At 38.4% G+C, this 14,808-nt stretch overlaps 1 protein-coding gene across 1 annotated transcript in view; it reads left to right on the forward strand.

Moving 5' to 3' along the window:
- The first annotated feature begins 210 nt into the window (after positions 1–210).
- Positions 211–14,808, forward strand: part of LOC113225713 (tau-tubulin kinase homolog Asator) — a 93,453-nt gene continuing 78,855 nt past the window's right edge. The window contains exon 1 of the mRNA XM_026458115.1: positions 211–371. Within this exon, the coding sequence (XP_026313900.1) occupies positions 316–371 (56 nt within the window). The 5' untranslated portion in view covers positions 211–315. The remainder of the gene's footprint in view (positions 372–14,808) is intronic.

Consider the following 14,808-nt stretch of genomic DNA (forward strand, 5'->3'; position numbering starts at 1 on the left):
TGACGGTCTAGAAGATTAATTTTGAATTTTTAAAATAAGAGAGACGGTTTTCCCCGGCAATCACAGCAGAACTGTTTTCTGCATTTGTGCTGGAAGCGACACGCCATTATTACAAATAATATTTATGTGGGTAAAGTGACAGTGTTGTCAAGACATTTTCTTTTTGTTACAGGTCAAAATACATTCATCAATTTAGTTAGCGTAGCACCCGCCATTTAAAAAAAATGATTTGACAGGAGTCAATAAATGGATAAGTGAGTTTTAAATAGAAAAGAACATAATTTGTCGAGGGTGGCTGCTAGAAAGACAGAGAATATGTCGCTCGTTGCGCCTAGGAGGGTCCAGCTGGCCTGGACGCACACTATACCATGGTAAGTTTTGATTATAAAAAAGTACGCATTTGACCATACCCCGATTCAGAACTCTTGGATATTTTAACGAATCGTTCAATAGAATATCGTTCTCGAATCGAAGGGTTCGATTCGGAAACGATATCGTTATCCAATTAGTCGGTGAAATAGATTATAAGAAAACTTAAAACCCTTTTATATACATTTTCAAGATTTTAATCGTCTAAAATATAGGATTCTCCTTAGAATAATAACGCATAGAAACCTAGTTCGCACACGCTAAGTGAGGCAAGTTGAAGCGCGCCCAATGGGCCTACACGAGCGGGCGGGCCGTCAGTGCTCAAGGTCAACTTGCACCGCGAACAGCTCCAGAATTTTAGCTAAAAATGACGAAATGTGCGGTAAATGAGTGTAAAAATACGTCAGACAAACATAAAATAGATACTAATATCACATTCCACAAGGAAGTAAAGCGTTTCAACTTGTATTTTTGTATAAATATTCACTAAAACCGAAAATTAACCTACTACTAAAACTAACCTACATGAATTTGATTTTTGCCTCACTTGTGACAGTTCGTTTGATATGAAACTATCATTCTATGCGTTGTTATTCTAAGAATTAAAATAAATTAATAAAATTGAACAAAATTCAGACTTTATTTAAAATAAAAAGAGATTTCCATATCACATTCTTGCTTTGTAAACAATAACACTTTTTATTTTATTTTTATAAATAATTGCGCATTTGACCTGTGGAACTCCAGGCTACGTCTAGTCCCCCGATGATGGAAAGGGGAAGGCGGAATCAAATTATGCAATTCCATCGCACATTCTCCGTGATATATCCTGTAGAATACCGATATGCAGGCAACTTTACTGCGGTGTTCAAGCCTCGCCAGCGTTCGGTCACTTTCATTCGATAACTGTGTTGAATAACGTTTGTAGCCTTTGCCGGTCGAGAAGCTCGAGTAATCGTAGGTACGGGTGTGACGTCATTTCGGTTCGGTTTCGAATACGACTGTTTGACGTTCGATTCGGGTGTAGTGAATAAAAATGAAAAGAAATGAGATGCGTCGACGCACGAAACGAGCCTGCCCGCATGATACGTATCCGCATTCATGTTGATCCAGAGCACCCTGGGAACAATCGGCGAGTAGGTATTGTATTGGCGTATCCTTCCACCAGAATAGTAAGCATTATAGTCTACGTCATTCGTACAATAAGAAGTGATGTCCCATGTGCCTGTAATTTCACCAGCACCCTAATAATCCGGGGGAATCTGCTTACAGGTACCCCGGCCCCGCGGGGGCAGAGCCGGGGCTATGTGGGACTGGGCTGAACCCCGAAGGGGAGCAGCCCGACCGCACTAAACACCCGGAGTGTTCCTCCTCTCCGCTGTAGGTGGGGGTACGGGTACGCTGTTGCACTCGTCCGCGCCCCCACCAGCGGCTGGCCGCGCCCTGCGCAGCCCCTCCCCGAGAAGGGAGACACATCGGTCCCCCGACTCCGAATGTGAGGCTCGCCGAACACCAGACGAGCCTTCCATCCCGGGCCCCTTTATGCTGGGCAACGAACTCCCCCGAGTCCGCTACCCAGGGGCCATGGGGGGCCAGGACAGCATCCACTCAACTGTGAAGTTCAGTGGCTGCTCCCCCAGCCCAAGCGGCGGATCTGATGACAGGCTCCGCCGCAACACCTAACGCGCTTCCGCGCGGACTCTCCGAAGAGAGTCCCTTGGAGCGCCCACCACGGGCCAACCGCCCACATTCGGCTGCGGAGGATAGGACGAGCGGCAACGACACACCGACAAGTCTCTTCCCCCGCGGCCCCGCCGCCACTGCATCATTGAAAGCGGTGCAGCCCCGCTAGGGTCGCGGAGGACAGGACAAGCGGCAACGACACACCGACACGTCTCTCCCCCCGCGACGCTCCTCCCAACGCGCATCCGCGCGGTCCCGCTGACCAGACGAGGCCCGCCCGGAACACCCTCCTCCTCGGGCCAGCCTACCACCATCGGCCGGCCCCGTGGGTTCCTCTTAGCTTCACCGTGGGATGAAATCGACCACGGGTACTAGAGCCCCCCGCCACGACCAGGCGGGAACCCCTTTTGGGGGCAGAACTTCCCTGGACGAACCTTTCACAAGGAGCGCTACTGCTATACGTACTACCTAACTTTGCGGTCCACATTATTAAACACATTCCATATAATTACACTTTATTTCTGAATATGTTTTACAAGTAGTAGAACTCCATGTGAAAGAGTTCGTCCAGGGCAGTACTGCCATCTTATCTATTTCTGCCGCCAAGCAGCTATGTGTATTTCTATGCATTTCTGCCGCTAGATTGGTTTCCTTCAGCTACTTTCACAGTCTAATGACATACGGTATTTTGCTTTGGGGTAATGCCGCCGATATCAATAGAATCTTTGCCCTGCAGAAACTAACATTCTTACACTAGACTCACAGTACATTTACGAAAATGTAATTTATGTTAAGAGGAATAGTAATTTCTTTATGAAAAATAATGACAGACATAACATTAATACGAGGAGTAAAAATAAACTAGCTGTTCTTGATAGTCGTCTTCACAGACACAAATTCATTTAAAGGGCAATGTTATAAAAATGTGCCATTCACGAGGTTTAAAACTATAGTGAAACAAAAACTTTATGCTAAAGGTTATTACGCAAGTTCTGGCGTACTTGGATGACAAAAATCCGTGGTAGTAACCCGTTTACTCATTGAGGTAGTCTCGATCTCTGATATTTGAAAACAAAAATGTATATATTGTAAATGTTGAATGTGTGTACAAAAGTTATTTACAAAGAGCAACCCTTGGAGTTTCTTGCTCATTGTTCTCAGGTGAATCTGCCTTACGAATGAGCGGTAGAGTTTGACGATTTGAAATGTAATAATGCTTACCTACGAAATAAAGATTATTTTGATTTTATTTGATTTTGCTGGTGATATTACCGGCACATGGAACTTGTGAACTTATGTCTTAGGGTGACAGACGCAGTGCCCCTAAGATCTTTGCAATTTAAAGCTCTGAGTGGCACTGCATCTGTAATGGACAGGCGAGTAGCTTACAACCAGGCCCACGACTTGTTTGTCCCGTCACGTAGTATTATAAAAAAAATCGCCCCTGATGTGTTTTGTTAGATTGACCATGCTGACGTCCACTGACTAAAACGCGGGCTAAGTGACAAATGGTCAAATATCCGTTTTAAATAGCAAAAAATAGAGCACAAAACTCTCTTTCAAAAACAATTAAAACTGGTTAGCGTATTCTACTTATCGGAATTTACCCTAAGGGCGTGTTCCCACTATGTCGTGACGACAGATTGTCGTACAGTTTACAGTGTCGTGGCTTGTATATTTAAATGAAGTTGTTCACATATAGCACGACACGATTAACTGTCGTTCACGATTTTTTATCGTTACAACTACAAACTGTCGTCACAGTGGGAACAGCTAGAACGACAGTCGTCTGACGATAAAAAAAGTCACGATAAAAATGTGACGCCAGATTGTCGCAGCTCCTATTGTCGTCACGTTTTATTTATCGCTGTCAGTACGTATTCTGCACCCTGCCCTCCCATCTCGTACCTCGTGCCCTGTGCTTGCTTTGCAGTAGCGTTGTGTCGTTGCGAAAGATGGGCAAGGAGGCTGTCGTGAAACGATAAATTGTCGTCACGATCTAGTGGGAACAGCTAGTCACGACAGTCGTCCAACGATAATAAAACGTGACGACATAGTGGGAACGCGCCCTAACGTTGCAGAGCTAAAATATCATTAAACAATTTCAATATTCTAAAACTGGGTTTATATGATATCTCAAAAAAATATTTTGTCACTTAGCAGCGTATTAGTTGAGGTCGGCAGCGTGCGGCTCCTCATACTATGATCGTTGCTTGGTTTGTCTGTTCAGTAGACATATTTAACTGTTTCTTTTTTTAACTGTGAATTTGAACTCTATTCTTAATATTTAGACAATATCATATACTTTGCTCTGATCCCAAAATAAGTAACTAAAGCATTTGTGTTATGGAAATTGGAAACAACGACATAAACACTCAGTCAAAATTCTAATGACGTAAGGTTTGTTCACTATAATAATATTGTCAGTTGTGGCTTCCAAGTAAGTAACTCGCAAACAAATAATAACACTTACAAAATAAAAGATACGCACATCAGCCGGGCTACATCTGTGAGGGATTTGGGTACATGGTTCGATGCCGGGCCGACTTTCCGGGAACATATCTCAAAATTAAATAAATCTTCGCGTAAGTCTCTCGGCTTTGTCATGAGACAATCAAGATCGTTCTAAAGTGACCTCACATCTCGTCTTTTGTATAATAGTTTCGTTCGTAGCAAGCTAGAAAGTAACGCCATCATTTGGAATCCCATTCATTATAATCACATATCGACGTTAGAGAAAATTCAGAAGTCATTTGTTCGCAACCTTTATAGAAAAATTTACGGTTATTACCCCTTACTTTACCCCACTACTTTTATTTTGGGTATGGTCGGTTACAGAACGCTGGAAGTAAGACGCAATCTAGCTCTTATGACCTACATATTTCGCTTGGTGCGTGGAATCTTGTACAATCCATTCATACTATCCATGATGGGCTTTTGGGTGCCCAGGACCAGCCTGGTGCGGCCTCACAGAAGAAGGCTACTTGCTATACCTTCTACACGTTCTAGGGCAAGTGCTCTGGCTCCTTTGCCCCGCGCGCTTAAGTACTTCAATCGAATGCTTATCTTTGACGCCTCTTTGGACCTCTTTGCATGCTCGGAAGCCCATTTTACGGTTTCCGCGGGACGATATCTCGAGTCATTGACCATGGACAGTAGCATCACATAAGTATTGTGCATCCTGAATAATTAATACTATGTTAATGTTTTAAAATTTGATTGTTAATAATGTAATGTCCAATTCCATGATTTGTTATTTTTATCTAATTTTTTATTCAGTTTATTTTATGCAATATATAAAATTCAATTATTTGTAAATTTTCATTCAATTTATTTTGTATCTATTCTTTATTAAGTATGATTACATTATTATTTCAATATATGATATTAGCTTCAGAACTACTATTGTGTTTGGATATTAATCTGTAAGCAATATGTAATATAATAAATAAATAAATAAATAAATAAATAAGTTTCTTGAGATAAAGAATGACTTCAGTCTCCTATGTTGGCCTCCTCCCCTATGATTTCATAATATGTACGCGTGACAACAATATGTCCCCCAAGCAGAAGGGACACACTTTTACTCATATTGGGTCAGTTAGATTCCCATTTCTAAATCAGGCAAGCAGCTTTTTAACGGTCTTTGTATGAAGTATTACTTTCTTTTAAAAATGAAATAATGTATCCATGAAGCAAAACATACTATTTACAGTAGTTAAAGTACTTGTAACTGCCCCCAAATGTATACTTTAACCGACTTAAAAAAGAAGAAAGTTCTCTCTCTTTTTGTGGCATTTATGAACTGAATTTGATAATTCTTTTTTGTTGGAAAGAGAGTGTAACTCAGTATTGGTCCCATTTAAATTTGAAGAAAATATTCCACTTCTAAGGGTGGCTAACTAGGGGATGAATCCGGTTTCGCACACTTTCCGGTAACCGATTTGAAAAAAAAACTTTACTTTTTGAGGTCGTTTTTTTTATTATTTAAAAATGTCTAACGAACAAGTCTTGCGCCTGGTGTTAAGCGACACGCCTGTCCATACCAGTTGCAGTGCCACTCAAAGCTTCGCAAAGATCTGAGGGGCGCTGGCACTGCGCCCGTCACCCTGAGACATAAGTTAAAAAGTCCCATGTGCCTGTAATTTCACCAGCACCCTTACCCTTCAAGACCAGAACGCAGTAATGTGAGCATTACTGAATTGGGGAATCCTCGAGTGCAAGTAAAGGATGCAGTCATTTCAGTTTATTTAAATCTAAATTATTTAAACGTATTGTTCACGACCATTCGGCACTCAAAGAAAGATCTGTTTTGTATAATAATAATGTAAATTTGTAAACAGTTGAACCCTCAACTCGGATATTAATGTTTCTGTTGTGTTTCACTGTGTAGTCCGTACAGATGGCAGCACATCAAGTTACACTTTGACGGATCTTGTTCCGTTGCACCGACAGTGATTAACGAATAAAAGTCCATAATCTGATGTCCTGTTGACAGTCCATGCGTTTGGAAGCTATAATGCCGTAAACGAGTACATATGTATCATTCGATACCTGTACTCTCGTTCACCGTCCGTACCATTTACTGTCAAATAAGTAATAATAAATATACGAAATTATCAGTACAGAGTACTAAAAAACCGACCTCAAAAGTAAGTGGAATTACGTCTATTTGCTAAGTTTTATTAAAATATCCCCTAGTTCGCCACTATACAGGACTTGACACTGGAGATAATAAAAATCGGTTCTCACTACTCAAAGTATATTGAGAAAAAAACGCCTTGAATTGGAGAAATAACAAAATGAACCATTCAAGTAATTGCTCCTAAATTAAAGTTAGGCGCTATTTATAAAAATGAATCTTCGTGAGTGAACAGCCACCCTTCGAGGTGGACGCTTTTCTTCAAAATGAAATAGACCACTATGGAAGTACCCCCTTTCCAACAAAAAAAGAATCATGAAAATCGGTTTACAAATACCGGAGTTAACGCGTAACATACATACAAAAAAAAACATACAGACGAATTGAGAACCTCCTCCTTTTTTGAAGTCGGTTAAAAAGACGAAGCGAATGAAGCTTCATTCTTGATATTGTCTATTGGTTTGATTAAATATTACTTATTTGACATTAATTGTTTCGGACGGATGTTGGGCTGACAAGGTGAGTAGACCTCCAGTTACAACATAATGCTAGATAAATCTTTATTCCAAACGTAAGCAAATTACCCTTAAAGTCGCCACACAATTTGACTGAGCCTCAAAAAACGGATCGCGTCTCTGGATGCAATGCCATGCTTACCAGATTCAACGAAAGGGCGCCAAATTAGGTGTGGGATATAGTAACAGGTGACTAAACATGGATTTATAGTTACGATCCCAAAACAAAGCATCAATCGAACGTATGGTCTTTCAAGATGAGCCGAAACCAACCAAAGCGGCGCGCGTGCAAAGTGCTAAGTGCTAAGCGGATGATTGCTTCTTTTTTTAATAAAACTGGACATGTGGCTGCTGTTGCTTTGGAGAATCGTTGTACCGTGAATACGAGTATGACCATTTGTTTGCCGGAAGTTATTGACAAACTCCGTAAAAATAACCGTAAACGCCGTATCGTCTTGCACCACGATAATACCAGTTCTCACACGGCCAGATAGACAAATGAATTTTTGAAGGTGAACAACGTTGACCTTATGAACTATCCCGCGTACAGTCCCGATCTGGCACCTTGTGACTTTTATTTATTTCCAAAAATTAAGAACCAGTTACGCGGTCAACGATTTTCATCACCTGAAGAGGCTGTCGAAGAATACGAAAAGTATGTTTCAGAGATTGTCACAGAGGAATGGCATAAATGTTTTCAAAATTGGTTCATTCGCATGGAAAAGTGTATTAACGCTAACGGAGAATATTTTGAGAAACAATAAATTCATTTCTGACCATTTATAGTATTTTTTTCTTATTCATTCCGGAAACTTATAGTGCGCACCACGTACAAAAAAAACTTACAGTCGAATTGAGAATCTCCTCCTTTTTTTAAGGCGGTTAAAAAGCCAGTTTATTTTTATTGCTCATTTTTCTCACTGTTTTGCATTAAAATTACGCCTACACATCCTCTTTACATAAATTTTCATAAATAGTGCTGTAACTCTAGTTTCAGAATGTTAATTTCTATACTTCATTGGTTTAGTAACTTGTAGATAATGGATGATAGAATATTTAATGAACAGCACTTAATAGAACAAACGTAAATTTGGAGAAACGAAAATGTGGGCGAAGGTTGTCCTCGGTATATATTAACGTGATAAAGGGCACTAAGAATAAACGGGCGTGTAATTGATAAGGCAGGTAACGAGTGGTGGAAGTGAAAAGGATTTATCAGAATCGAAGAAAGTGTAGTTGCATAGTCAATGTCTGCCCCATTGGAAGTCGCGCGTTTGTTAAATTTTTACGGGCATTTCTATCCTCTATAAAAACACGATTATATCTCATTCCGCGAAAAACATTTACCCGTCAAATATAATCTTTACGGAACCCCAATTTAAAAGTTCACTGACCTTTGCATTCGTTGCCAACTTCGCGCCGTAAAATTAAAAAAAGTTTCCCGTCAGCTGTGCGGCTCGCAGCTAACTTCACACAATGAGAAAAAGCTGTCATGGCCGTGCGATCGATGTCGTGCGGGATGAAAAATACGAGAAAACATTGAAAATATGCCGTTTCAATCAAAAATCGTTAATAGACGTGGACGGAAAATGTTTAAAAGACTACAACATTCTTAAATAAGTGCAATTCGCAGCGTGTTAAGTGTTCTTTTCAGTGAATTTCGTTGGAATCTAATTTTATTCCGCCTGTCAGGTCGTCTTGTGCCATTTTTCTCGGTGAGTTTTCCACTTTGTCTTACATATTAGCTGGCAGATTTATTATTTAAGACAGTTTACATATTACAAGGTAATTTTTTTGTGATTTTTTTTGTCCAAATAATAATTTTGAATACTTAAAAAATCGATTGAAATTGGGTGGGATGATACCCGAATCTAGCGATCTCTTTCATATTTCAACCGACCAGTTTTAAAAGTCACTGTTTCTTAATTGTCTTGTACGATATTGGCGTTGCTGCAATCCGGTCGGATTACTATGTCTATCTTTTTTCATAACATAATACGGAATCTGTTTTCGTAATTTTAGTTAGGTTTTTTGCTGGAAAATTGCCGTTTCCTTAAAATATGATTTTAAAAACATACTTTAACTCATTTACAAAAACTTATGTATTTAATTGCGTAGTTTTGTACCGAAATGTATGTACATAGTTTTTATGTTCTATAGTGATTGATGAATCACTTCATGAATTAATTAGTTACTACCAAAATACGTGTTATGCAAGCTAGGATAATATTAATAAGAAATCACAAAAAACTTTTACACTACCTACTTAAAAAATTATATTATTTTATGATTATAATTGGAATTATTGCCAAAGTTTTCAAAGCACACTGTATCATTTGCCCACTCCCACTGCTGGACAATAAAGGGTAAAATAATAATAAATATTCGAAATAATAATAACAATAACCTCAAACTGTACCATACAGTAATAATTACTGCAGGGTCTGCTCAGAACACCCAGACCCGAACTAAGATACAAAAACATAGTCTCCAACATTGTTTCAACCAGCATGCATGCTCCATCCTCTACCACATAGCCACTTTTCATCAGGTAAGATGGCGGTCAATTGTCTCTAACACAATTTAAAAAATATAAAGTCAATAAAGCGCAGTAATTAGTAATTTTATAACATTCTTCAGTCTAAAGATACAAGGATGAAAACTTATAGCTGTGAGAACCAATTGTGAACCATGTAGGGTACAGCAATTTTAGTAGATAGGAGGACACTATTGTATTTGTATTGTGTTGTAATAAAAATTGTAAAAATTATAAAAATGAGTAACAAAATTTTATAAAGTATTAATAGTAATCCTGGAATCTAATTAAAATATTAAATATTTATAATTTTGTTAATTATTCATTATTTATCACTTTTTTATTCATCTACAGTGTAGTTAGCGTTTATTAGACCATAGATTCCCAGAGCTTTTGGCTCACTGCCCATTTAGGCAAGATAAAAAAATTGTAACACCCACCACCGCAACAAATAATTGAAAACACGTATGTTTTATAATTACTTAACCCAAAAAATCACAAGGAAAACAATATGTCGTGTATACTTCGTTTCAATCCATTGTGAACAAAAAATAAACAAACAAGGCACTGACCCGACCATAGACGGTTTAGAGATGGCCAATTGTAACACCAGCTACATATCGATTAATTAATTGAATGAATCAATTTGTTCAATTGTATAAGTATATTTAAAATTTCAATTCAAATCCTTACACTCAGATACTTGTTTGATTGCGAGTGAAATGTTCAATGTAATAATCGATTACTAAACTTTAGTTGATTGAACCGAATGTTTTTTCGAACAGCACTATGCAACCAAAGTCATAGAAGTATAGATGAATAATACCTCAATTTTGGACTACCATTTTTCAAATACGATTTTACGATGCTATTCAAATGAATATTGTTGGAAAAAATGATATATCAAGCCGAAATCTTCGAAATATTCGTGAAAGTGTTATGAAACTGCCTCCGTGGCCGAACGGTTACCGTACCGGACTGCCACGCAGAGGTCCCCGGGTTCGATTCCTGGGCCGGGAGAAATATTTGTATGGCCTACATTTATTTCTCTCTTGAGTTTGGGTGTAATTTGTGGTTGTCTATGTGTGTGTCCATGGCACCCGCGACACAGGGTTCCCCTAGTGCGGGGCTATGTTGAGTGTGTGCGTTATTATTATTATTATTTATTCGTTTTTTTGAGTGATTGCTTTAGAATTTTAACCAAACAGATTTGTTTACTCTTTGTCCAAAATGATTTGGACTATAGTTCATATAGATAATTCTAGTTCTTTTTTCAAATGCGCCCCCTGGACAGCATCAAAGCACCACAATTGCAGTCCCTAGAACTGCAATGCTCCGCTGCTAGGGACTACTCTCTCTAGGGACTCTTATTATCATTACCTAAGTTTTGAAATTCGTCTGGCAATTTGTTAAATATTTTAATGGACTTGACAAAAAATTTAACTTTTTGCTTAATTGAGACTCGTTTCGATCCTGCAGTCAAACTGTATATACAGTTTTGTAGGACCTATGTTTTATTTAAATATATTGTACCCCCTTTTTTGAATTCAAATAAAAAAAATAGGCCACCTGCATGCATTTTGAGACAGTAGCGAGGAAGTATTAACCTGTGTGGGGTGCCTTGATGTTACCATGATTATGTTAACAACTTGTCAAAACACATTTAGTGCACTCAAACACGATAGTTCTACTGTTAGTTGTTTATTCGGGTAGTCTGAAGACAATTCTGTTTGCATCATCATGTCAACATTAGCATATTATTTTTTTGTAATCGGGTTTCCACAATAAAACAAATTTGTAATTCATTTTATGACTAAAATCCTTAGACCAATTGTGCAAATTTGATCTTTAAACAGCTGGACATATGTTTTTCAAACATAGCTAAGAATTGAAGCAGACGGTGTAACAAGTATCGCATAAAAATGAGACGAGAAAATTGAAAATAAAGTTTCAATGTCTTATATCTTTTTGATGTTTGTTATATGACTCTTATATACTTTATTATTTATTTGTCCTATGATTTAAGTAGCTAAAAGATTCATATGTTAATATTATTTTAAAATATTTGAAATTTTTTTTTCCATGTGTTATCCACCCTTGTCGCACCGAACCGGTAAATTAATGAAGAGTTTTATTATTGGTTTTTAAGGAAATAAATAATAACTTTAGATACATATGTGAATCAGTCTTATTTAAAAGTTACATTGAAAAAATTTTAAACATATTCTTAATCATTCATTAAATTCGTTGGGTTGAAATAAATCGTCAGAATCGTCTTCAACAGGTCTTACTGGCCTCTTAGATGCTCCAGGTCGAGGATCAAATCGCGCATTTCAAACATTTATTTGCATTAAAATAAGTTTTATAATCTATACAACAAGGTCGGAGCGCCACCTTCTAGATGAATGATACTTATGCCATCTAAAAGAGATAGATCAATATGTATTTTTGTCACAAAATACTAGATAGTGCTTTACATGTTTTGATGCAATAACATCAAAATGGCCCCTGGATACCAAACATCCATGTTGCTTCTGCTCCTTAATATTTCAATTATCCTGTTTAAATTAATCTTCAAATAAAAAGAAACGCTTTGAGATTAGTCAATCAGTTTAGGAGCTGCGATGCCATAGTAAATAAATAAAATAAAATAAAAACATTTACTTACATTTTGGTTCAGTAGCTCTGTGCTAGAGCAGTTGCTTAAAGTTTGACGGTTTAATTCCCTGTGCCAGTGTTTATTTATTTATTTATTATTATTAGGGTGGCTTAATTCAGGGACTATGCAGCCCTTCATCCTGCGACCATTAGCGCTGATCTATTGTAATCACCATTGACTATAATTCGGAGCCAAGGCCAACAGCATCAAAGAACTAAAGGACTTTCCTGGCTCTGACAGTTTTTATATCCTCTGGTTGTGTGGCCTATGTCTTCCCAGTATGGAACTTTATACACCTATAAGGAGGCAGCATTGGGTAAGGACATGCAGAGGAGTTTCATCCGCCTCGTGGCAGACTTTGCATTCTCTGTTTTCTCAATGGGTGTGCTTGTTTAAGCCACAGTGCCCTGTTAAGTGTCTAGTTAGCGTTCTGAGGCCAATTTTGTCCAGTGACAGAGCTTTCCCATAGTGTTTAGCACTGTAGGCAGAACAGAACAAAAATACAGTACAAGTGGTTAGTTAACGTACGCACGCGTGCCAACTGTAGGCGTAGTTCCGCCTACATGAGCTCAGTCCGCCATTTTCGCTTTGTACATTATAGTTGTGTCAATTCTTGCTGTTTTGGAGTGCAAAAATGATAGCTGCACCTAAAATATTACTGATGGTGGTATTTCATATCATCGGTAAGTTTTATTTTAATAAATTTTCAGTTTTCTGTTTATCAAATTGGTTATTTGTACTATAACATACGAAAGTTAATCCCAGTGCAATATGGTCGAGTTTTATCTTTTGGAGAACTAAGTAAATATCTAGAATTTTCCACGCTAGTAACGAACAAAAGCCTAGCGAAAAAATGCTTTATGTGTGTATTACTTCTATTGTTTTTTTCTTCCATGGTAGGCAGCTATCAGGGCTTTTGAATGCTCAAGACCCTTGGTCTGCAGCCACACGTCTCGGGAGACAAACACTGGTTATTCCAATCTCTGATAAAAATAGTTCCACCAGAGAGTAACAAATAAGTAATTTGCAATGGTAATTTGCATCGGTATTGTTCAGTTGACTGGCTTATGTCATCTCAATTATTGAAATATGCGACACACCCACATATTTACATTGTCTTGCTACAGTTTTTATGTTGTCAAGTTCCCATGAGATATAGGATGAGGATATATTTTTAATCGACTTTGTGAGCCGATTTCTATGATTCGTTTTTTGTTGGAAAGAGGGTACCTCTGTATTGGTCCCATTTAAATCTGAAAAAAATATTCCACCTCCAAAGGGTGGCAAACTAGGGGATGTATCCGGTTTCGCACACTCTCACAGAAAGTCGGTTACTGAACCGATTTCTTTTAACTTTTTGGTTTTTTTAGTACACTGTACTGGGACTGTATTAACAATCTAAGAAACATTAATGACCAGCTATTGTTAATGTTAGAAGGATAAGAGGGCCTAGCCAAGTGGCATTCGCTCCCATTCTATTCCATTTCTACAATCGTCATCGATTAGACGTGAACGATAATAGATTGGTAGCCAAAGTGACAAGAGCCTGACGATCGCTCATTCTATTCGATAATTCGTTAAAAATCAAAATATAGTCTACGGTTTCGACGGCAAACTTCACTTTGAATTTAATAACTGCCTCTGTGGCCGAACGGTTACCATGCCGGACTGCCACGTAGAGGTCCCAGGTTCGATTCCCGGGCCGGGAGAAATATTTGTATGGCCTACATTTATTTCTCTCGTGAGTTTGGGTGTAATTTGTGGTTGTCTATGTGTGTGTCCATGGCACCCGTAACACAGGGTTTCCCTAGTGCGGGGCTATGTTGAGTGTGTGCGTTATTATAAAAAAAAAAAAAAAAAAAAAAAAAAAAAAAAAATTTGACAAGTGGTCGATGTTCGTAACAAAACGCGCGGCATTGAAGTGGAATAAAGTAGTTTTAAACGTGAAAAGTGATTTCAAAGGTATTTTAAAGGTAAGTATCTGCAGAAACATTATATTTAGCTCTTCTGTGATATACTTTTGTCACCCATAATTCATGTAAGATAGATATCTTGCAAAGTTTTATTGTGATGTTACATTCCAACTTTAGAAGTATTTTCTTCATCTTTTTAGCAATGGAACCGAGCTTGCGAGCTAGTCTGGAGCAATCCTCAGATCTTGTAGAACGTATGGAAAGATACTCAATATAGGAATCATACATTTTTCATCCAAACTTATCAAAATGCAATTACCACTTGAGACTGATATAACGTAAACAATGACGTGATATAGTACAACCTAAGCAAAAGAAATTAAGACCGTGTATGTTACAGGCACGGCGCGGCGACCTCTTGAAGCCCCAGTCGGAAGCTCAAGGTCGCCTGAGAAGTGATCGACTGTGGCGATCTATGCGTGGCGGTGTCG

This window comes from Hyposmocoma kahamanoa, unplaced genomic scaffold, assembly GCF_003589595.1.
Source record: "Hyposmocoma kahamanoa isolate Upper Pololo Valley unplaced genomic scaffold, ASM358959v1 170, whole genome shotgun sequence".
Lineage (NCBI taxonomy): Eukaryota > Metazoa > Arthropoda > Insecta > Lepidoptera > Cosmopterigidae > Hyposmocoma > Hyposmocoma kahamanoa.